We start from the raw sequence: 22,669 nt of genomic DNA, 5'->3' as shown, positions 1-22,669 counted from the left end.
ATCACTTCCTGTCTCTCCTAGATTAACAGAAAGGGCAGAAGGGGTGCAGCAGCTGCTGTAGAGCAGACAGACTATCAGTGATCTTCACAAGGCCGAGGGGCCAACAGAACAATGGCCCCCCAAAGACACCTAACCCCTGACACCTGACAATACATTACCTACATGTCCAAAGGGTTTGTGGATCGAAGGTCATGGACCTTGAGATGGGGAGATCACCCAGAATTAGCAGGGTGGGACCCATCTGTAACAAGCAGAGAGGTTCCCGCTGAAGCAGGAGACAGCGGAAGAAGAGGAGGGAGAAGTTCAGAGTGGGAGAGGTACGAGTCCAGGTTGGCAACACCTTGATTCCAGCCTTGTGGACCGGGAGCAGAAACTAGCCGAGCCCATTGGACTTCCACCTGCAGAACAAACACATGTTTGTGTGATAACAAACGTGTGTTGCTTTCAGCCTCTGAATCTGTGGCTATTTGTTACAGCAGCAACAGGAAGCCGACACGGCCAGCACGTGCCTGGAGGTGCAGGTGTCCTGCAGCCGAGCCGAGTCTGGAGACGCGTAAGGGGCCTGTCATGCACTCAGAGCAGATCGTGGCCACAAGCTCCTGAACGTGGCGGCCACAGTTAGGGAGCAGCCTCAGAGGGAGACACCAGGCTGCTGGGGGTGAGCCAGCAGCTAGATATGACAACACTGGAGAGAGACAGTGGCTCAGATTTTTACGAGTTTTCAAAAACTGGGCCACAGGGGAAATCTTTACCTCCACCTGAGAATGAGCTGGAGAGAAAGCAAGCAATTTGGAGAGAAAGAAAACTAAAATTTGCTCTGGACCAAATTATGTTTCTCGCCTTGCTTTTCCACGTGACTAGTTCCTCCAGCAAAGTCCGCACCCCACCGTGATGACATTGCCACTCATTCTATCAGCCACATCTGTCTCTTCCCCCGACGGGGAACACAATGCTCTTGATTATAGATTGCGAGCACAGCACACGTGAGAACGAGCAGACCTGTGTGCTCTAATGGAGGTTCGGGCGGAGCCTGCCCCCCACACCCTCTGCCACAGAATGAAGCTTCCTCGGACCCTGCCTCCCACGCCTGTAAGCAAGGCGCTGGCATTGGCGCTGGGCGTTCTCACACACATTCCACACGGCTCACTTTGTCAGCACTGTCGAGTACAGAGTGGTTGACTACCGCGGGTCAAAAAACGGAGACACAAGAGTGTCCCAAGGAATGACCCGGACCTCATAATTAGCTGTGATTAAAAGCTGCTACCCCTGTCTAGGACTTGTGAACGGTCTTTCCTTATGACTCACTCCAGGATCGTGAGATGACAAGATCCCTGAGTTGGGAGGTGTGTAGTGGACAACACAAACACCGGCAGCAACAAGCCCTGCTACACACCTCCTGCTCCGCCAAGGAGGGCTGTGTCCGAAGGGGCCCAAGGAGAACCCAGCGCAGTAGCTGGCGGCCCGGAGGCCCCAGGGAACGGAGCAGCTGCCGTCCTCCCGGCCTCGGGCCAGCCTTTCCCACGGGGAGGGGACACCAGTCCGTCCACTGAAATGTGTGCACGTGATATGTGCATCTCAGTAGAGCTCTCCACTCTTTAAGAATCGTCAGCCACAATATGATGACTCCTGGGAATAATGAGGAGTCTGCATCCAGCCCACCTGGTTACAAGAAGAAGAAAGAGACCTGGGTCCCAGATGGAGCCGTCTGTGGGCCCAGCTGACTGACGCCATGCCAACCAGTGTGAGACCGAGGGAGATGGGGAGGGAGTGGCAGCCCACACAAGCAGTTTTCTTTCCAGAAGTTCAAATTACTATGGTGCATGCCAGTGTATCCTATTTGAGAGAATGGGATTAACCCAAACGACTAGAGATCGACCATCGTTAGTTGGTCCATTCAGGGCTGTCAGAATGTGTTCTGTTTCTGGAGAACAATTCGGTTCTCTGTACTGCCCAGAGGAATGCCAAGCTGGCTCCCAGACAGAATCCACACAGAGACTCCTGGGATTCCCAGCTGGTGGCTGCCTACCAAGAAAGGGACCCACACAGGGGCATCCGTAAATATTCTAATATTCTATAGGGACTGCTTGCTGATCACAATGAAGGCAGTTGTGGCTTGCAGCCTTACTTCTCCCTAAACCAACCCAATTTAACGCAAATCAATGTGGGTTTGGGAGGGGGCAAGAATTCACACTTGGTTTTCTAGCTAAAGAGCACATCAATTGAAACAAGGCTAGATGAGTCACTGCCAAGTTCGAGCAGACACCACTCCTCATGCAAGTGGATGTTACGGAGTCCTCTGGATGCTTTACAGCAATGGTCCCCAACCCCGGGCTGCGGACCGGTACTGGTCCGTAGGCCATTTGGTACTGGTCCGCAGAGAAAGGATAAATAACGTACATTATTTCCGCTTTATTTATATTTAAATCTGAACGATGTTTTATTTTTAAAAAATGACCAGATTCCCTCTGTTACACCCGTCTAAGACTCACTCTTGATGCTTGTCTCGGTCACGTGATACATTTATCCGTCCCACCCTAAAGGCCGGTCCGTGAAAACATTTTCTGACATTAGACCGGTCCGTGGCCCAAAAAAGGTTGGGGACCACTGCTTTACAGGACAAAAGAGACCATTATTTCGGAGAAGACAAGCCAAGGCGCAAGGTGAGGAGGTCACGGAGCAGAGGGTCAGCTCAATACTTAACAAGCGAGCCTCGCCAACGACACAGCCGCCAGGATGGAAAGGATATCTCGCGGGGCTGTCCTTCAGCGCGTTCAGGAATCCTGCTTGCTGTGAGCCTGTGGGAACAAAACCAGAAGTCAGCCAGCGTCCCAACATTCACCTCCGCGGAAACAGCCCTCCTGCTGCATGCTCTCTCGTCAACATAAAAATCACAGGTGTCTCAAGAGCAAGGAGATGGTGAATCTTGCCCGTGCCACGGCCCCAGTGCCGCGATCCGAGATTGGGATTCCACCCGTTATTCAACCAGAAAACGGCAGATTCAGAGCCAAACCCAACATCTGCAGGGTGTTTTCTCAATAAAAGCAGATGGATGTCTGCTCATACTTTCTCCTAAATTATAGTTCTGATTACTCCTTTGTTTTCTTCATTTTAATAGGAAAACAGAATATGTATGTGATTTTCCCCCCCTCTTTTGAAAGACTTGTTTGCCCAGAGTTTGTTAACTCCTGACCCCTGGGTGTCCTAGGAACAAGGCGATGTATAAAAGACGTCTTTCTCTGCACCCAGAGTAAACAAGCTCATAAAGCCGAAGTTTATTGCTAACTCTTTGTGGGTTTAACACATTTTAATGTGAACCGGCTGTGCCAGAACCCATTTTGTTAAGGGCTCAAGCAAAGATGCATCTGACAAGAAGCAGCTTTTTATTTTATGTATTGGCATTATGGATTTTATGAATAAAAGCCCATAGAAGGAACTGTACGTGTTCCCAATCTTGGGGTGGTGGTGTCGGGTCCCTGCTGTCCTGCATGAAGTCCCGTGTTTGGGGCTGTGGTCCGGCCCCGGGGCAGCGATGAGATGAACAGGGAGGACTGACAGGCTAGAATGGGTGCCAGGGCATTCCTGCGGCATTCTGGGCTGGGGCGGCCACAGCGTGGGCGTTAAGAGGCAGTCCCGGGCCCCTCTGTGCAACTGGAAACCCTGTCCGGCTACGGGAGGGTTCACATCTCCCTCCAGTCCCCGTTCCCTCTGCGCCCTGTGCCCACCGGCACCACATGCGGATGTGCGCGGTGCGCTAGGATGCCAACCGCGGGAGAACTAACAGGAGAAGCTCAGGGCTGTCTCCTCCGACCCTGCCAGGCCAGCAGGTGCACTGCTGCAGGTCCTCCTGCAGACACAACCCTGAGGCTAGACGGGACTAGAAAAAATTCTTTCTCTTCCCTCTGGGACTCATTGTTCTAGCTTTCCCAAACTCTCCTTCCTCTGCGGGAGTCACAGATGTCACCTCGCCAACCAGGAACCTGTGACGGCAGGTTTCATCGTCCCCCTCTCCCCTCCCGGTCACGTCCCCTCTCAGAGCCCATTACCTGGCAGGGAGAACTCAGGTGACAGCTCCCCAGCTGCAATCTGAGGGGAACCCTGGGGGCCACATAAAAACTCGGCCCCTTCCTGAGAACCTCTCAGGTCAAGCCACGAAGGGGGTGAGGCGTGGGGAGGGAGTTGTTGGGGTACAGAACGAGAGGGGAGGAAAATCCTTATTTGCTTTTGTCCAAAATGTTCGAGTAACTTGCAGGCAGATATATCCTGAATGCTTTTCTGTGTGGAAGGTCGAGTTAACAATATATAAGCATTCAACGCAGCACACTCCGGTTTTCCAGAGCCCGGGTGTGACACTAGAGGAAACGGAAGTGAAATGTACATCACAGCCCTGCTGTGGGGTCAGGCGTTGCTTCACTGCGCATGTGTGTGCACATGTGTGCGTGTGTATGCATGTGTATGTACATGTGTGTATGCGTGTGTACATACACACACGTGTTTTCCCAGAGTTTATGTGTGGTGTGCAGTGGAAGCAAATGGAAACAGGCCCTTGCTATCCAGAATGGAGGGGCTAGGCCGTATAACTATGATGTGCTAATATATACAGGAAAGCATGTTGGAGTTACTAAAGATGATATAAAAATGTAGCGTGTAAACACTATTTTGTAGTGTCATGGATAACATGCCGCCACATCAGAGCTTATTTCTCCCACAGCCATGTGCACGACTGCGTCTCTCTGGTTCTTTTGTCTATCAACGCACAGAAAGGACCCTGGTGACTGAAAATGGAGAGGAACGGGTGCCCCTGCCAGGGCAGGGTGGCACTGCCCCCAGGCCGTGTGGGAAAGGTCTCCGAGGAGTGTCACCTGCTCCCGGAACCCCGCCAGGTCACGGCTCTCAGGCATCGATTACAAATTTGTGTCACATTCTGACAAAAGGATTTCAGTAAGATTTAAAAATGCCTATGGCAAATTTCAGATACTCCATTTAACATTCAAAAATTGACCAATACATAAAAAAGCTAATGGGAAACTTTCCTCACCACTCGCTTCCCGGGGGCCCTACAGACCCCACGGGGAGAAGGGGAGGAAGACACTCCTAACTTTGGCCTCAGCGCACCCCCTTTGTGGTTGGGGCGCTGCTGCTTAGAAAGAAAGGGAGGCATGTCCTCAGAGACTCTCTGGGACACTCCAGAGAGAGGCTCTGCCCTTGCCAAAGGGTGGCTGTACTTCAGGAATGTGGACAAGAGGCTCCGCTGGGTCTTTAATGTTGCTAATGGCACTGTAATGGAGTTTAGAGGCTGAAGTTTATCGCTCAGAGCCAACTTCCTTCTCAGCCGCTGCCCACTGTAGGAAAGTGAACAGCCAGAGACAAAAGAAATTCAAAGTGATGACCTTCACCACGGGGAACGGAAAATGCCATTTGCTTAGGCAAATACATATTAAGGTCATTTATATCCAAATCTCATTTTTAATCAAGTTGCTCCCTTTATATGCCAGGGGGTAGCTTACTAAGGCTCTGGGGGATACGTGAAGATCTTACCGACGGTGCACCTTTAACACGCAGCTGTGTGTGTAAGGAAACCCAGTCTCTATCCTGAGACACCCTTTTCCAGGGAGGGAACTGTTCTGCTTAAGTTGCTATCACGTTTAAAAAAAAAAAAAAGGAAAAAGAAAACAGCTCTGCTGCTCTGTGGGGACCACTGCAGCACCTCATCCTTTGTGCAAAATGTGGGACGGTCCGTCTGGGGGTCCCCGTAGCAGAAGGGGAAGTAAGAAAGGTCGCTGAGGGACAGGCGTATCAGGAAAAGGTCTTGTGAGTGGAGAGAGCCTGTCCCGGGTGTGACCCCGGCAGCTGCCCTTGGGTGGATTGGGGGTGAGGGACGGAAGGGAGAGAGGGGGGATGGATGGAGGAAGGCAGAAACAAAAAGGGGGACAGGCCGGAAGTGAGGCGGGGCGACAGGGAGAAGGGGGAAGAGAAGAAAGAGAAAGCCCGAAATGATCAAAATATATAAATCAAAACCAATAAATCAGAAAACCAAAGTCAGGCACACAGTTACGTACGTAATCTGATTCCGCCAGCATACTTACGAAGAATGACGTGGGTGATAACGAATGCAAATATAAAGACTGTCAGAAAAGACAGAGATAAAATAAACATATAAAAAAATCTGTAGTTTCTTTTCCCCACACAGTTGCCTACCCAGGGACAGTGGTGATCAAACCGTTCTGAAATGAGAAGCAGAAAAGAAAAAAAAACAAAAACACAGAAAAGGAAATCAATTAATAAAATGTCATTCTATACGAGGGAGCCCCCCTCCACCACCCAATGCCCTGATGATATAACAGAATGATAATCATAACGTATTTAGAAATTAACCGCTCAGAGCAAGGCTTAACATTAAGACACTTTACGAACATAATTATTCTTTCACCAGAACTTAACCATTAAAAAAATTTTTTTTAAAGAATATGCATTATTCTCATTACAATTAGAAAAGTAAAGATTTCACCCTTTTGCAAAAAAACCCCCCCAAAACAAAAAAAAATCCCTCTTTGGTTCACAGAACAGTCTTCCCATAAGATGGTACCAACACCTCTGGCTTAAGTGCTGGGCCGGGCGGTGCTGGTCTCCACCTTTCATAGGTACACACGCAGAGTATTAAGAAACCATCCCAACACTCCATGGAAAGTGACCACAGAGAGGGGTCCCAAGGGGCCTGGGGCAGGACAGAGGGACAACCCCTGGTTTCCCACCCCAATTACTACTGTTTCCTAAGAAATGTCTCCACTCCTTCAACAGCCACAGGAGCACTGGTATTATTCTTTCAAGTGAACCATGCTCTTCGTGCAACACAACACACCAGATATCTCAGCACACAATCCTCAGCTCCCTTACCTGTAAAACAAGGATATTCTATGGGGTTCTCGAGCGGTTTAATAATGTCTGGGAAAGCTTATTTTAAAAAAACCGTATGTGATGCTTTAGAGTTTATCAAGAGAAGTCACATTACATTAGCGCATTGGTCTTGACATGTTCCTATGAGGAAGACGGTCATGCTGCTCTATTTTACAGATGAGCTTAGAGGGAAGGGAGACTGCTGCATGGGCCACACAGTTCAGAAGCAGTGAAACTGGACCGTGAGTTCCAGTCTTTCTCTGGGCTGGTCTCATCTTTCCCGTGGGTGGGCTGCCAATCGCCAGGACTTTGTAAAGGATAGAGCACTGGCTTTGCCCATTCTCACATTGCCGCCCCAGGTGCTCTAAGCACAAACCCACGCCTTCTCACTTTGGGAATTTCATGTGAATGCATTTGTGATTTGTTCTCTCCTTTCAAAGTAACAGCTAGGTGCTTCTCCTTTTTTTTTTTTTTTCCTGAAGCTGTAAACCAGGAGGCAGACAGACTCCCGCATGCGCCCGACCGGGATCCACCCGGCACGCCCACCAGGGGGCGATGTCCTGCCCATCTGGGGTGTTGCTCCGTTGCGACCAGAGCCATTCTAGCGCCTGAGGCAGAGGCCACAGAGCCATCCTCAGCGCCCGGGCCAACTTTGCTCCAATGGAGCCTTGGCTGCAGGAGGGGAAGAGAGACACAGAGAGGAAGGAGAGGGGGAGGAATGGAGAAGCAGATGGGTGCTTCTTCTGTGTGCCCTGGCCAGGAATCGAACCCAGGACTCCCGCATGCCAGGCCGATGCTCTACCACTGAGCCTACCGGCCAGGACCTAGGTGCTTCTCCTTTGCAGTAGCAGCTGATGTTCTATTGGGAAGAACTGCGAGAGTGCGTTCTAACACACCCACTCAGCTCAGACTGCCCGTGTGTGTGGGGGGGCATGCTAGCATACAACTCAAGCTTTCCATGTGGGCTCCAAGCTTAGGTTCTGATCGAGGTTCACAGCTTATCTATCCACATGTGCTTTAAGAACATACAGAGAGGGCTAGATGAGGCGTGACTACGTAAATAAAACATCATAAGGTTACACGAGGCGGTCAACTTCATTACTTTCCAGTCACCTATCATAAATCACTTGTCTCGTATTTGATGTCAAGTGCGAGCTCACTTCTTACAAAGGGCAGGAGGACCCCTGGAGGCAATGGTGGGCAGAGGAACTGGAAGGTCGCTTTTTCTAAGTGACATTAACAAGCAGCAGCCAGGGAGCGCAGAGGACCCAAGAGAAACCCCAGAGCTCACTGTGCTGGTGACGAGCGCGGAGGACAGCAGTTCCGACGGGTGTGCCCACGTGCGGCTGGAAGCGCACCCCTGCGCACACGTCCCCTCCCCCGTCCGCGACCCACACGGGTTGCGCCACGGTGAGGTCTACACAGAGAAGTGCAAAACGGAGAAAAACATCTGAATCGGCCTGATTTTTCTAAGACTCAGGCTGCCCCTGGAGAGACCTCTTTTCTCCTTTACACAGGCGTGTGGGCAGTGGGGTGAGCCGGGGAGGCTGGGGCCCGGGGCCCGGAGGACGGGCCCTCCAGGCTCCAGCGAGTGGGGGACAGCCTCTTCCCTAAAATCCCCGGCTGCTGAGAGGACAGCAGGGCCTGGGGGCGTGATCGGCACTGCGGAGCCCCACCCCAGGGGGCGTGATCGGCACTGCGGAGCCCGTGATCGGCGCTGTGGAGCCCCACCCCAGGGGGCGTGATCGGCACTGCGGGCCCCGCCCCAGGCTCCCTGTGCATCGTTCTGCGAATCATTTCTGCCGGCAGGCAGTCCTGTTTTTAACTTAGAAAGTCCACTATTAGCTAAGACACCAATACGGAGCTTCCCTGAGGAAGCACAGCAGCCCGAGAAGAGAAAGCAACAGGTGATGCATGTGAGACACTGTCACGGGGTCTAGGAGCCTCGGGGGCACTAGCAGTGACTCCATGTCTCGGGTGTGGGTGTGAACACCAGGCGCTGGCAGTCTGAGCTGAGAGCAGTTTCCACTTGGACACCTGCCTTATTAAAACCTTTCCTATGGCTGATGAAAATCCCACTAACTGTAGGCTCACTGAGCAATCCTCACATCCTCCTTTGGGTTTGGACTGTTTGTTGAATACGTGGTGGTGGTGGTGGTGGACGAGCCTAGCCTCAGCGGCTCCGTGGGCTTCTCCAAAGAACACGGAAGCCTCCCTCTCTCCCTCCCTCCTTCCTGCTCGACCGGCACCCGACCCCCTTCCTCCTCAGCGGCCCCCTCGGCCTGACTTCTGGTAGTGGCCACACCCTGGGCTCAGGCTGGCCTCTTCTCATCCCCACGGACACTCTCCCTCACTGGGCGACCTCTCAACCCCAAGGTCAAGGGCCAACTCTATGCTGATGGTGCTGAAATAGCCAGACGCAGTCTTCAACAACAGCCTCGCGCTGCACGACCTGGCGTCTCAGCCTTGACAGCAGAGAGAACCTCCTGTTATCCCTCCCTGAATGCTACACTTCCCTTCTGTTCAACCCACAATCCCAGGCACCATTCCTGACCCCGTTCTTCCCTCACCCTCATGCCCGATCCACGAGCAAGTCCCACCAGCCACCCACCTCGTTATCTAAAATCATCTCGGTCACTTCCTTGCTTTTATCTGCCGACCTGTTCCAAGCCTTTCACAAATATACCTGTCAAAAGACTGGATAAGCCCTGGCCGGTTGGCTCAGTGGTAGAGTGTTGGCCTGGCATGCAGAAGTCCCGGGTTCGATTCCCGGCCAGGGCACACAGGAGAAACGCCCATCTGCTTCTCCACCCCTCCCCCTCTCCTTCCTCTCTGTCTCTCTCTTCCCCTCCCACAGCCAAGGCTCCATTGGAGCAAAGATGGCCCGGGCGCTGGGGATGGCTCCTTGGCCTCTGCCCCAGGCGCTAGAGTGGTTCTGGTCGCAGCAGAGCGACGCCCCGGAGGGGCAGAGCATCGCCTCCTGGTGGGCAGAGCGTCGCCCCCTGGTGGGTGTGCCAGGTGGATCCTGGTCGGGCGCATGCGGGAGTCTGTTTGACTGTCTCTCCCCGTTTCTAGCTTCAGAAAAATACAAAAAAAAAAAAAAAAAAAAAAGACTGGATAAACCATCCTTCTACCAGAAAGACATCCATGCGAGCAAACACGTTGTCCAACATCACAAAGTTGACATGCAGCAAGGCTGGGACAGCATCCAGTGTCACCGGCCTCCAGGACGCTTGGCCACTAAATGCCGTGTGCCTTTGGTGAGTCTCTGCTCCGCGCCCAGCAGCGTCAGGTGCTAAGACTGCGAAGAAGAAAAACCACCCTGCTGCACGGCTTCAGGGACTTCCTTATCTCCTTCGGTGAAGACGACTCGTTTTTAGACTTCAAAATGTTCCCCAGACCCAGGACATGAACTCCTGACAGAGGGACACCTGATTCAGTGTTGGAATCGGCTGCTCTGTACCACACCTGTTCTCCAGGATGGAACGGGAAAAGGCTCACCCAGCCCCTCCCGGCTCTGCCCTGACCACATGCCCCGTAGCTCCAGGGAGGGGGGAGCCTAGGAGCCCCTGGGGTCGTTCTGAACGGGAGGCTTGTGATATTTGTTCCTCAGTCTCCAGGGGAGAAGAGCTGGGCGGAGGGGAAGCCGACAGCTGTTACTAGAGGTCAGTTTGTGTATCTGTGTGCAGAAACACTGACTGGGGTGCGCTATGTACTGGGGGCGGGGGCGGTGTGTGTGATGGGAGTGTCTTCAAAAAAGCACGTTGGGGTTGTTGCCACATCCCTAAGTTCTGAGGAGGGGATCCTGTCACAAGGTTTTGGGGGGGGGGAGATCTCTATGCTGCAACATCTCTGGAGGATTCCTACGACGTTCCCTAAAAGAGGGCCCACAGGGACAGGGCCTGGGGGAAGGCACAGGGGGAGCTGATACACCTGGAAGGCTCTGATCTCACGAGATCTGAGTTAGCCGGGTGGGGTGCGGGGGTGGGCGGCTCTCTAATCTCACGAGATCTGAGTTAGCCGGGGTGGGGTGCGGGGGTGGGCGGCTCTCTGATCTCATGAGATCTGAGTTAGCCGGGGTGGGGTGCGGGGGTGGGCTGACCACACCTCAGCATCTCGCTGCCCTGGGACAGTTTGTAGATTTTCCTCTCCTTCCCCAAGGGACGCACGAGGTGAGAGATCATTCTTGTCAGGTCGTAGCCCCGGCCCCTGGGGGAGTGCCTGGCCTGCGGCAGATGTGCCACAAATAGGCTCTGAGTGAAGGAAGAGCCGCCTTTAACTGTCTTTGGTAGGTTTCCCAGCGATCGCTGCTCCTGGTAGCCAGGCAGAGACATTGGAAAATGATATCGTGAAGGTAAGATTTCGTGAAGGTATGATTTCGTGAAGGGAAGCCAACCACAGGAAAAGGCAGGGGTCTGTGAAATCTGAGTCTGCTCAGAGAAGGCTGAGGGCTGGAAAGCAGTGACTCGAGGCTCAGACAGCTGAGTGGACAGTTGCTGGTATGAATCGGCTCATGGAGGGCAGTGGCCTCCGGCCTGCCCTGCTACCAGTCCGGAGGCAAAGGTGGGCTTATTAACAACAGCTCCGCTGGACGCCACAGGGAGACAGACCCAGAGGCCAGGGTACTGCAGTAGGGGCAGCCATGTCGAAAAGTCACCTGCCCCTCGGAATCTAAGTAGGAAAGAAGGTCCCATTAACACGGGCAGTGGAAACGTAGTCTAGGAAAAGGCATAGGGTCCTATTCTGTTGACCCACAACTCTAAATAATAATGAAAAGAATATTACTAATGGTGATTAAAACTACCATTCGGTATGATGTCATTAGGTCATTTATCCTTGACAACAGCCCTACGCTGCCCAGAGGAGGCAGCCTCCCAGGAGGCCAGGTAGTGCCCCAGGGTTGGCAGGCGCTGAGCTGGTGACAACACCAGTCCCCTGATTAAAGGAAGGTTTAATTTCCAGGAGAAAGGGAATACAAAAAAGAACCCTTAAAACCGAGGAGAAATGGAGAAGTATTAAAATTGGCCAGGACAGAGAAACCCACTGTAGCATTAAGGGAAAAAAATATTCGCAAATGTCATTTGAATACAATGTTCAAAAATGATAAGAATTTGAAACCTCCCAGAAGTTGGGCTCTCATCTGGGTCGTTGGCATCCAGCAGCATAAAAATCAAAACCTGCAGGTCAAGTATGGGGAGCTGAAAATCCCGAATTCTCCATGCAGCTGCGGCTCCGGTCCGGAGACGGGCCGGGCCGACCCAACTCCGCACGCTGGGAACGTCTTCAGAGGTGCGGGAAATAACAGATGCAAATATGCAACTGGAACATGCAACTTCTAATTTAAATGGTAGTTAAGAGTTTACTTAAGTGTTTTTGAAGGTACGAAGTGGAAAGGGGCTCTTCTTCAAACCCAGGCCATTTTTCCTCCAGGATGAGTGAAACTTGGCCCGTGTTCTTGAGGCTGATGACTGCTGGGGTGGGGTGGGACCCACTATTGACTTGGCTTTCAGGGCTCCCACATAATTCATAGCACTAGGGACTAGGAAATGCGTGCATATTTAACCAGCTAAGTATTAGACACGAAATCACTTGCATTCTTAGACATTTTATATATATATATATATAAGTCAGGCCGTTCTAAAACTTGTAGTAAACCTTGAAGTCACAACAGCTCTGCTCCTGCGTTCACAGACGGGTCACATTTCTGGAACACGCCCTCCTGTGCTCACTGCCCTGTCCTCCTCCTTTCTCTTTCGGCCACCCTCTCCTGAGCCCTTGCCACATGCCCGGCACCGAGCTAAGTGTGTCACATGAGCTGCATCGTTCCGTTCTCACAACGCCGGGGGAGGTAGATGCTATTATGCCCGCCTCACAGACAAGGGACTTGCAGACGGAGGAGTCGGCATCAGAACCAGGCATTAACCCGAACTCTTAATTCCCCCCTGGTACCGCCTCCTAAGCTAGTTCTCTGCTGCCCCGGGGCCGGGTGGCCTGGGGACCCGGGTCCGTCTGTCTGTCCTGCAGCAGCAGTCCTGCGTGCCCGCGGCGCCCGCAGCTCATCGGTGGGGTGGGAACGGGACCTGCGCACTGCCACGTTGGAACTGCCCCTTGTGTGGTGGCTTTTCGGGCCTCTTCTGCATTAGGGCGTCTGTCCTCTGTAGCCGGGGGTGCCGGCCCTCAGTCCAGCTGCTCTCTGGGGAGAGGCAGGATGGCCTCATTCTCGGCGAGGTGACCCTCTGAGGAGCGGCAGATGGCCTCATTCTCGGCGAGGTGACCATCAGAGGAAGCGGGCACGTCTTACAGAGACGTAAGGAAGTGACCAGGCTGACCTGGCAGAGTGACTGAGAATGCGGGCTCAGAGGCTTATTTGGGGCGAAGGCATCTATCGGGGAAGAAGGCTCCTCCCCCCACCTCCCTGCCTCCTTAACTCTTTCTCTGAAGACAGTTCTATCTGTTTAATTTTATGAAGGAGCAAACACCAAGAAGTCGCATCGCCCATCCTGTGTTTCTGTCTCCTCACATGTTCTAGGTTTGCTTTCGTTTTTAACTCCGGTTTCTCTTATTGGGGACATTTTGTGCTTCCAGGAGCAGGACAAGCAGCTCACACCACGGGGCCGATCTGCGAATCAGGAACGAAAACGGCTGCAACGACGCTGTTGAGCAGAGAACAAGCCGCCTCCGCAGAGGAGCAAAGAGAAACAGTGGTTGGACAGTGGGGGGAGGCAGAAGATTTATTATAGCTCATCGCCTCCATCGTTTCTGAGAGGGACCAGGGGATGTGTGCAACCGGAGAGAAGTAAGATTACAGAGAGACTCGGACGGCCACCGGGCAGAGGGAACCTCGCGTTCACCCCGTTCTGCATCTGGGAGGTCGTCCTGTGAAGCAGTCTGTCCTAACCGGGCCGGAGAAGTACATTCCCCTCTGTCCTCTGCTACTCTCAGAACCCCCACCCCCACCCCACCACACCCCACCCTTTTCTGAGACTCAGAACCAGAACCCTCGCCCAGGTCTGTGAGCTTCCTGGAATTTGGTGGCTGGATTAGGGTTCTGCGTCACGATGATGACATCAGTTCTCTCAAGGTCAAACATGAAGACCCTCAAGGACCCGGTGCCGGCCCGCAGGTGGGCCTCGGTAATCCTCCCGCTGCCCCTCGCCGCGTCACCAGTCTCTGAAGTCAGCTCCCCCGTAAGCAAAAGCGTGAATGCTCGGGGAGCCACACAGCTCGCTTCTTGACCCCACCGGCCCCCTCTCAGCCTCGGCCTCGCACTGTTTTTGGAATCGCAGGGCCAGAAACCATGCCTGGAAGTTCTCCTTAACTCTCCACAGAATGAAACGACGGTCTTCCAAATCCGAGAATAAAAAAAGCACCCCACCCCCCACCCCAGACACCTCTCCATCTCTCTCTAGAAACTGCGGGCCTCGAAATCAGTGTCAGTAACCACCTCACATCAGAATGGCTCACGCTTCTGCTGGGCTCTCTGGTTTTCGGCACTCACGTTCATTTTCTTCAATTCACTTGTCCCCAGCAGACGGTGTGAGGTAGGCACCTCACATTCCCACGCCCGGCAGGAGAACGTCAAGCTCAGAGGCAGATGGAATCGCCACAGTCCTGGGTGGCGTGGTGGGATGTCCGGGCCTAGAACCAGCTCTGATGTGGTCTTACTCCCTGTCCCACTCCCACTGCCCCCGCCCTCCTGAGACACACATTCTTGCATGTCCATTACTATGATTTTTGAAGCCTCAATTTATTCTCAAAATGGTTTCAGAACTGAGTCACTTCCTGGGTGCATTACTCGTGTAGAACTAGCAACCCGAAGGCTCTTCAAAACCATTTAATTTGAGCATATACATAAACAAATAGAAAATTATATTCACAGTGGGCTGCTGTTTCCAAAGTTAACCTGCTCCCAAGATCCTGTAGCACAGAATCTACGGCATCTGAGACACAGAGGGCCGTGTAGCGAGCAGAACACACAGCCCCATGGAACCGTGGATGGTGTTCCCCCTTAAAGGCAAACTGTGACGTGTCCAAAAGAAAAAATGTATTCAGAATGAGACCTCTTGGCAAAACGTCTGAGAAATCTCACGCTGAAACTGCAGAGCCAGACTCATCATGAGTGCCGAGGGTTAAACCGGAAGACCAGCTCCAGGAAAGGGAAGCATGTGTGCAGCGTGCTCTGTATCTCTCAAGGTGCTCTGCGATGTAGTATCTCACTGGGTACTACTGCGACACACACACTGCGTGCCTCGTGCCGACCACGGGTGCCTGTGTGCCACCGATTACGTGGACAGAGACGGGAGCGTGAGGGGCGAGTACACGCCCCAACCCTTCTGCAGTTTTTGCTCTGAAGGATTCACCTAGACGAAATATTTTTAAAAGGCTGATACTGATGTTTATAATGTTCATACTTGTCCTCAGTTTCCCATCTCTAAAAGGTGGGCCTTGGCCAGAAGACCCTCGGATCCCTCCTGCTCTAAGTTCTGGAGCCCCGGGGCAGAAGGGCACCTCGCTTTCCAGCAGTCCCAGAGTCAGGGTTCCGGCACTCGGTACAGTTCTCTTGGAACAAGTCCTGGCTGTACCAATTCGTGATACAGAACAGAAGCAAAGCCAGACTCAGGGGGCAGAAGGGGTGTTTGACACTCAGGAGTCATCTGTGGGGTTTCCCCAAATTCTCATGGCACGATGTCACCCCACACTGGTCAGCCCTCTGAGTATCTGCTTCTCCAGCTGCCCGTGGGGTTGGCATTTCAGGGTGTGCACCTGACATTCCAGAGCCCCTGTGTCCCTTCAGTTCCCGAGTGGCGGTCGAATGTGAACGTCCAGGCTGGGAGTGTGCATCTGGGAGTGGAGGAGCCCAGCGGCCGTTCCTGCTCAGCACACAGGCACCATCGGAGGATGCGTCTGGATGCCACTGACACCGGGCTCCATCCCTGGGCCCTTAGGCTTCCTCGGGTGAGCCATGCCACCTTTCCAACCGCCTGGGAGACAGTTCTACGGACTGCCCTACAGCCATCTTGCATCCAGAAGTCCAGAGCTCCATTCATTACGCTGTATTCCTCCTCCTCACAAACCCGCCCCTTCTTAGCAAACGGCAACCCATGTGTTCAGTGGCTCAGTGTACAGAATGCCCCCCCCCCATCCAGGCTAGTCCTCCGTTCCGTCTTACTAATATTTCCCAGTGGCATAAAGGGACGGAGACAAGAACAGTGGGAGGGAATATATTCTCCACAACTATTAAACAATTTTTAAGATGGGTTCTATTTACCCAAGAACACAAAGAGGTGGTGAAGACTGAGCAGGGAAGGGCAGCTACAAAGACCTCTTCCTGCTACTCAGCTCTCTGTTCCCTTCTTTGTAATAAAACGGGTAAACAGACGCTTCCAGAAAACAACCAAAACACTGGAGTGGGCTGTACAACCAGGCTCAGCAGACCACCCAGGATGGGTGGTCCAGGTGTGCCTGCCCTCAGGAAATGCTGTGTGTGTGTGTGTGTGTGTGTGTGTGTGTGTGTGTGTGTATTACATACCCATGTTTAGGTTGAGAAAGAGAGAAAGAAGAAACAGAGGAAGGAGGAAGGAGGAAGGAGGAAGAATGAACCCAGTGTAACTGGTTTTGTTTTATTTTAAAAAGAGCTTTTAAAATGGCATCCTTGGGAAAAAATGTTGTTATATATTATGTGAAAAAGAAAATCCACACCAACGCTCTTGGTGGGGTGGAAAGAAGAGGTCATCTTACGAAGTCTGTTTTCTAACAATTGAAAAGTCTGGGTATGTATTCCTCGATAGAAGACAGGGTAAATGTGGTCCACAGAGACAACGGAATACTACTGGGCCACAAGAAAGGATGAAATACGGCCATTTGCGACAACATGGATAGGTCTTGGAAATATCGTGCTAAGTGAAATAAGTCAGTCAGAAAAGATCAAGAATCATGATTTCACTCACGTGTGGGATAGAACACTTTAAGCAAGAAATGAACAAACAAGAAAAACAGACAAAAGCTCATAGACACAGACAACAGTACGGTGGTTATCAGAGAGAACGGGGGTGGGGGTGGAGTGGGGGGATGGTAACGGGTAAAGGGGATAAATATATGGCGATGGAAGAAGATCTGACTTTGGGTGTGCACACACAATGCAATATACAGGTGATGTAGCACAGACTGTGCACCTGAAACTTATAGAATTTTAACCAGTGTCACCCCAATAGATTTAATTGGAAAAGCGTCTAAACAGATTTCACCAGGGGTTCTTCACTTTCTTCGTGCCATGAACCCTGTCAGCAGCCCCAGGAAGCCTATGGACCCCTTCCCTCCCAGAATGTTTTTAAATACATAAAATACAAGAAGTAATAAAAGAAACCAAGAATGAATATTGTTTTCAGAATAATTTAAAAATTGTGACATAGTTTAAATACATACTTATGTATTGATCTGCCTAATAACAGGAGCGACAGCTTATCGACTGCCATCCTGTGAGGTGGTAACAGGGTGGGCAGTAATCTGAGGTATCTGTCACAACGTAATGCCGTACGAAAATGTCCGTGGTGTCTAGTGGTGACTCACTCTACTAATGTGGTATGTGGCTGATCTCCGTAAATGGAGGAACTATTTAATTTCACTGAGAGGTTGTGAGGATAAAGATGCAATTGTGTTTCCCACCCAGGTTCACAGACTCCCCTGAACTGCATCCCTAGTGCCCAGGTCAGGAACCCTGGCCCTAAGCAAACCCGGCGAGCAAGGGCGCCAGTCCCTGGCCAGGGCCACGGAGAGAGCTGCGCTCTGCAGGTGGGCCACCATCCTGGCCTGCCAGCATCTGACCACCGCTGTTTCCCGCTCAAGTGATGAACTAGTGGCTGAGACGAGTCCTTCTTTCTTGGACGGGCACCCAAGGGCCTCATTTTTCCAGCCTTTCCTCCCATTTCTCCCCTTTTTTTGGAAACTGGTCTGACATGACCATCCTGAGGTCAGAGCAGCTATTGTGAGTGCTACACCCTTGTCAAATACTTCTTTCCATGAGTAGCCAACTTTTCACGGGTAGGCAAAAAACTCATGAAGGGCAGGAAGCCGTCTTATACTAATCTGCATTCTACTTGCACAAAACAGCCAATGAACGAATCCTCTCAGGTTAGCTGTAAATGCTTGCTTTGCAGGGTGTTCCACAGACAGGGCCCGACTCCTCACCTTGACTCCCAACATGCACTCTGTGGACTTCTACCCTTGCTGTGACGTCAGCACCTATCTCAGGCGCCCGCAGGGAAAAGGGCTCTAAGGCGAGCGGGAGGAGAAACACAGCCTGACCTGTGGTGGTGCAGTGGATAAAGCGTTGATCTAGAAACGCTGAGGTCGCCGGTTCGAAACCCTGGGCTTGCCTGGTCAAGGCACATATGGGAGTTGATGCTTCCAGCTCCTCCCCACCTTCTCTCTCTGTCTCTGTCTCTCCCTTTCTCTCTCTTCTCTAAAATGAATAAATAAAATTAAAAAAAAAATGGAACGTATCTTTACCTGTACAATCGCACTTACAGAGCATGGCCTCCAACTGGCTTCAGAAGATGGTAGCTATTTATTGATACTGATTTTCTAAGCTTGCAAATCACCTTAGCTGTGCTATGCTGGACACAGACGCCCGCTGGAGGCCACTGCTCTCCGGGACAGTTGAGCCATCCCCAACGCATCCGAAGGGACAGACTTTGATGGTGGAACCCAGACAAGGTCAGAGAAAGTCCACTCCCAGGGCTCATACTTGACTCTGTGAATTCTCTGGGCAGCGTGCTCAAATGCAGACTCCTAAACCCGGGAATTCCACTGTAAGGAACTGACGTCCATGTATCATACATGTATGTACTTATACCTGTACCAAACATGTTATGAAGTCAGTTCTGAGCAAGTCAAGACTTGGTGGAATTAATTATACATTTTCTATTGTCTCAAAAGCATCTCTAGACTCTTTTACAATTTTAATTTTTATGGAAGGAAGTCTTGGTGGCAGGACAGGGGGGATCTGATTGTGGGGAGAGCATGTGGAGAGACTGCAGACCCCGGGGGGGGCTCAGCTGGCTGAGACAAAGCATGGGTCTGTTCAGCCACCACACAGAGACTCAGGGAGGACAGAGGAGAGCTGACAGAAGAGAGAGGGGCCGGCCCGGGGCAGGAGAGGGAGCCAACGTGAAATACAGGAAACGAGAACTGGCAGGAAGAGACGGAGAAAACGGAGTACTGACAACCAGGAATGATTGTAATTTGACATAAGAAGAACTGCAAAGACTTCTGGGAAAGGATGTTAGAAAGGTCACTTGAAATTCTGTCGCTTGTCCCGTGAGCTAGCAACACTGAATCCTTGATAATGAGCAACAGAATTAAAAGTCCATCTCTTCCTGAAAAACACTTGGTGGCTTATAAGAAAACCGGGAATGAGTCAGTGCCCCCCCCCAAAAAAAACCCTCAAGTTCTTATTTACAGTGCTTAGAGGTGGGTAAATTTGGCTCTGAGCTTCTTATATCGACAAATAAAACCTTTTATGAAAAGTGTAGTCTTCGGCACAGTCGGGATGAGTTCCGCTCTAGCTAAATCTTGCCGAGTGTGAGTTACTTCACAATGGTGGTAACATTCCTTGAGTTATCTCTCATTTTACAAGTCTCATTAAACCCTAGGTGCATGACAATAGATGATCTGTGAAAAAGAAACACCTCCAAGTTTGCTTTCGGCTGAAAGTCCCGTGACCGTATGTATTCATTTCAAGTCAGAGGCAAGAACACAACTACCGGAGGCGTGCAGGAACTTCCCAGAGAGGTCAACGAGTGGAGAGGGACACTACGCAACAGGTAGCTTGGATCCAAGAGCACTAATTAGAGTGTTTGACATATTTTAAGACAGGCTAATGCGAAGGGTCTGGAAGCCCCAGGAGCAGCGGAGCAGGTCTCGGGCGGACTTGGACCCTGGTCCGTCCAAGCTCAGTACAGCTGGCAGGATCTACTTCCTTCTCCCCCTTCCCATGAGCCCCCAACCCATCTTCAAGCCAGCGACATCAGCTGACTTCTCCTGCATAGAATCTCTCCTTCATTACTCTTTTTTTTTGCATTTTTCTGAAGCTGGAAACAGGGAGAGACAGTCAGACAGACTCCCGCATGTGCCTGACTGGGATCCACCCGCACGCCCACCAGGGGCGATGCTCTGCTCACCAGGGGGTGATGCTCTGCCCATCCTGGGCGTCGCCATGTTGCGACCAGAGCCACTCTAGCGCCTGAGGCAGAGGCCACAGAGCCATCCCCAGTGCCCGGGCCATCTTTGCTCCAATGGAGCCTTGGCTGCGGGAGGGGAAGAGAGAGACAGAGAGGAAGGCGCGGTGGAGGGGTGGAGAAGCAAATGGGCGCTTCTCCTGTGTGCCCTGGCCGGGAATCGAACCCGGGTCCTCCGCACGCTAGGCCGACGCTCTACCGCTGAGCCAACCGGCCAGGGCCTCCTTCTTTGCTCTTAAAGGGCCCTTGTGATCACAGTGGGCCCACCAGGGTTCTCTCCTCTTTTTTTTTTTTTTTTTTTTTTGACAGAGAGAGAGATTCAGAGGGAGGGTCAGAGAGATAGGAAGGGAGAGAAATGAGGAGCATAAATTCTTCGTTGAGGCTCCTTAGTTGTTCATTGATTGCTTTCTCATACGTGCCTTGACGGGGGGGGGGGGGTACAGTAGACCGAGTGACCCCTTGCTCAAGTCAGTGCCCTTGGGCTCAAGCTAGAGACCATGAGGTCATGTCTATGATTCCACACTCAAGCCACCGACCCTGCGCTCAAGCTGGTGAACCCACACTCAAACCAGATGAGCCCACGCTCAAGCCGGCGACCTCAGAGTTTTGAACCTGGGTCCTCCGCGTCCCAATCTGACGCTCTATCCACTGCACCACTGCCTGGTCAGACGTGTCCTCTCCCTAACTTAAGGTCAGTTGATTAGCAACCTTCCTGGCACCTGCAGAGCCCCCTTGCCATGTGCGGTGAGAGAGCGTGGGAACACACCCCAGGATGAAGACCATGGAGGCTGAGGCTCTGCCGCCCGCACCTCTGGTCTTGGGCTTCTGCATTTTAGAGGTAGAAGTAGGTACCAAGTTGTAGTAAATCTCTTTTTTAGCATCCTTTTTCATGATCCTATACTTTTGGCCTCTGACCTACTGATATGTTAATAGATTTCATAACATTGAAAAGTAATCACATTCCGGGAATACACTTGTCTGTGCCACAGTGATTATTTTATTATACTGCTAGATTAAATTTGCTATGTCATCATGTTGGTTTTAACATGTATTTATAAATGAGAACCTTTTTTATTTTTTGCAGTGTTATTTCTGTCAGGTTCGGGGGTTATACTATCTTGCTGAAACGAACTGAAAAGCTGGTCAACCTACTCTAAGCTCTGAGACACTATTCCGAGCACAGAGAGTAAGCTGTCCGGGTCCAGTGTCTCTCGGATGATTCTTCAATAAGCTTCTCTATTTTTCATTGTTAGTCGTCTAAGTTTTCCTCTCATTCCTTGGCTAATTTCCCATAAAACAATGTTCCATTGAGATTTTCTAATCAATTGGCATGGAGTTATACAACGTAAACTGTATTTTCCAACAACTAAAAAAACCCACCTATATTTGTCTCATTTTATTCTTTTTCCACTTTGTTACTTTATCTTTTTTTGTTTCTTTTCCACAGAATTAGTTCGGTATCCCATTGACTCCATTTTTCTAGGTCATTAATTTTTTTTCTTCCTGTCTTTCTTAAGTTTATTTTGCTATTTTTTTCTATTTTCTTGAGATAGATCCACTTCTTTATTTGCTTCTAAGTACACTTCTTTTTTGAACTAGACTTTGAAAAACTATGCTTCACGGGCCATCTATCATCCAAGTAAGCTTCCTGTTCAGGGAGACTCCCAAAATAGATGAGAGGCAAGTCTCCTCCTTCCCACCTGGTGCAGAAGCTCAAAGTGGGGCAGTCACCTCTCCCGCCTCGGTAGTGTTTGGGTGTGGAGGCTGAACGGGCCCAGGAGCTCCCACGAGATCCCTGAATCCCACACCCACGGCCCCTACAAACAGCCAGCTCTCAGCTGACATCAGCAGCAGTTAGAACTCATAGGCAAACATCTTGTCAATCAGTGGCCCTTGCACCTCCTGTGGTGTCCTATGCAGGCGTGACTGGCTCTGGGCAGCCACCCGCCTCCCAGGCTGCCCCTGGTTTCCGAGTCCGGTTCTTCAGCCTTTGCCTTCACTTCTAGGAGCTACCTGATAGTTTTGCAAATAATTCCTTTTCTGCCTGAGTTAAGGGTTAACTGCTTTGTGTGTTTAAAACAGAATTCTGAGTCTGGCATAGAGTTTTCTTTTGCATGGGTCTTACTGTCATTTCCTAACTATTTCACAATTGCAATTTTGAAGTTTCTGCCACCCAAGAGCTCTGATGTAAAACTTTTGAAAAATATCCCAGTTGGTGAGGTTTGCGTATTATATGCTTGTGGTCAGTTTCTAGTTTCCTTGTTGCGTCATAAATACATGGTCTGTGCATCATCTGCTTTTAGGAAGTTAGAAATTTTGAGGGTAGCCTCATATGATTAATTTTGTAAATTGTTCTATAAACAGTTTTAAAAGGTCAGCACACTTCGTAGCAACCAAGTTCAGCACCTACTTATCAATTATATCACTTATTTTTTTTCTTTTATTTTGCTTACCTGAGCCGTCAAAACGGGAGTTATGCTACTGTTTGTCACTAACATTATGTTTATACCAAATTATCCTTGTGTTTTCTAACCAATTTAACT

General features: G+C 51.0%; 1 protein-coding gene across 7 annotated transcripts in view; it reads right to left on the bottom strand.

Annotated features, from left to right (window-relative positions):
- Positions 1–22,669, bottom strand: part of ZDHHC14 (zinc finger DHHC-type palmitoyltransferase 14) — a 253,025-nt gene that overhangs the window by 36,562 nt on the left and 193,794 nt on the right. For 2 of the 7 annotated variants that reach the window (XM_066247770.1, XM_066247772.1), the window contains exons 4-5: positions 6,057–6,221; positions 2,747–2,795 (exon numbers count right to left, since the gene is read on the bottom strand). In XM_066247770.1, coding sequence (XP_066103867.1) covers positions 2,747–2,795; positions 6,057–6,221 — 214 coding nt within the window. The remainder of the gene's footprint in view (positions 1–2,746; positions 2,796–6,056; positions 6,222–22,669) is intronic. The other 5 variants (XM_066247771.1, XM_066247773.1, XM_066247774.1 and 2 more) reach the window with 4 other exon arrangements.

The sequence above is a fragment of the Saccopteryx bilineata genome, chromosome 12 (assembly GCF_036850765.1).
Source record: "Saccopteryx bilineata isolate mSacBil1 chromosome 12, mSacBil1_pri_phased_curated, whole genome shotgun sequence".
Lineage (NCBI taxonomy): Eukaryota > Metazoa > Chordata > Mammalia > Chiroptera > Emballonuridae > Saccopteryx > Saccopteryx bilineata.
This window is presented reverse-complemented; position numbering and strand designations above follow the sequence as displayed.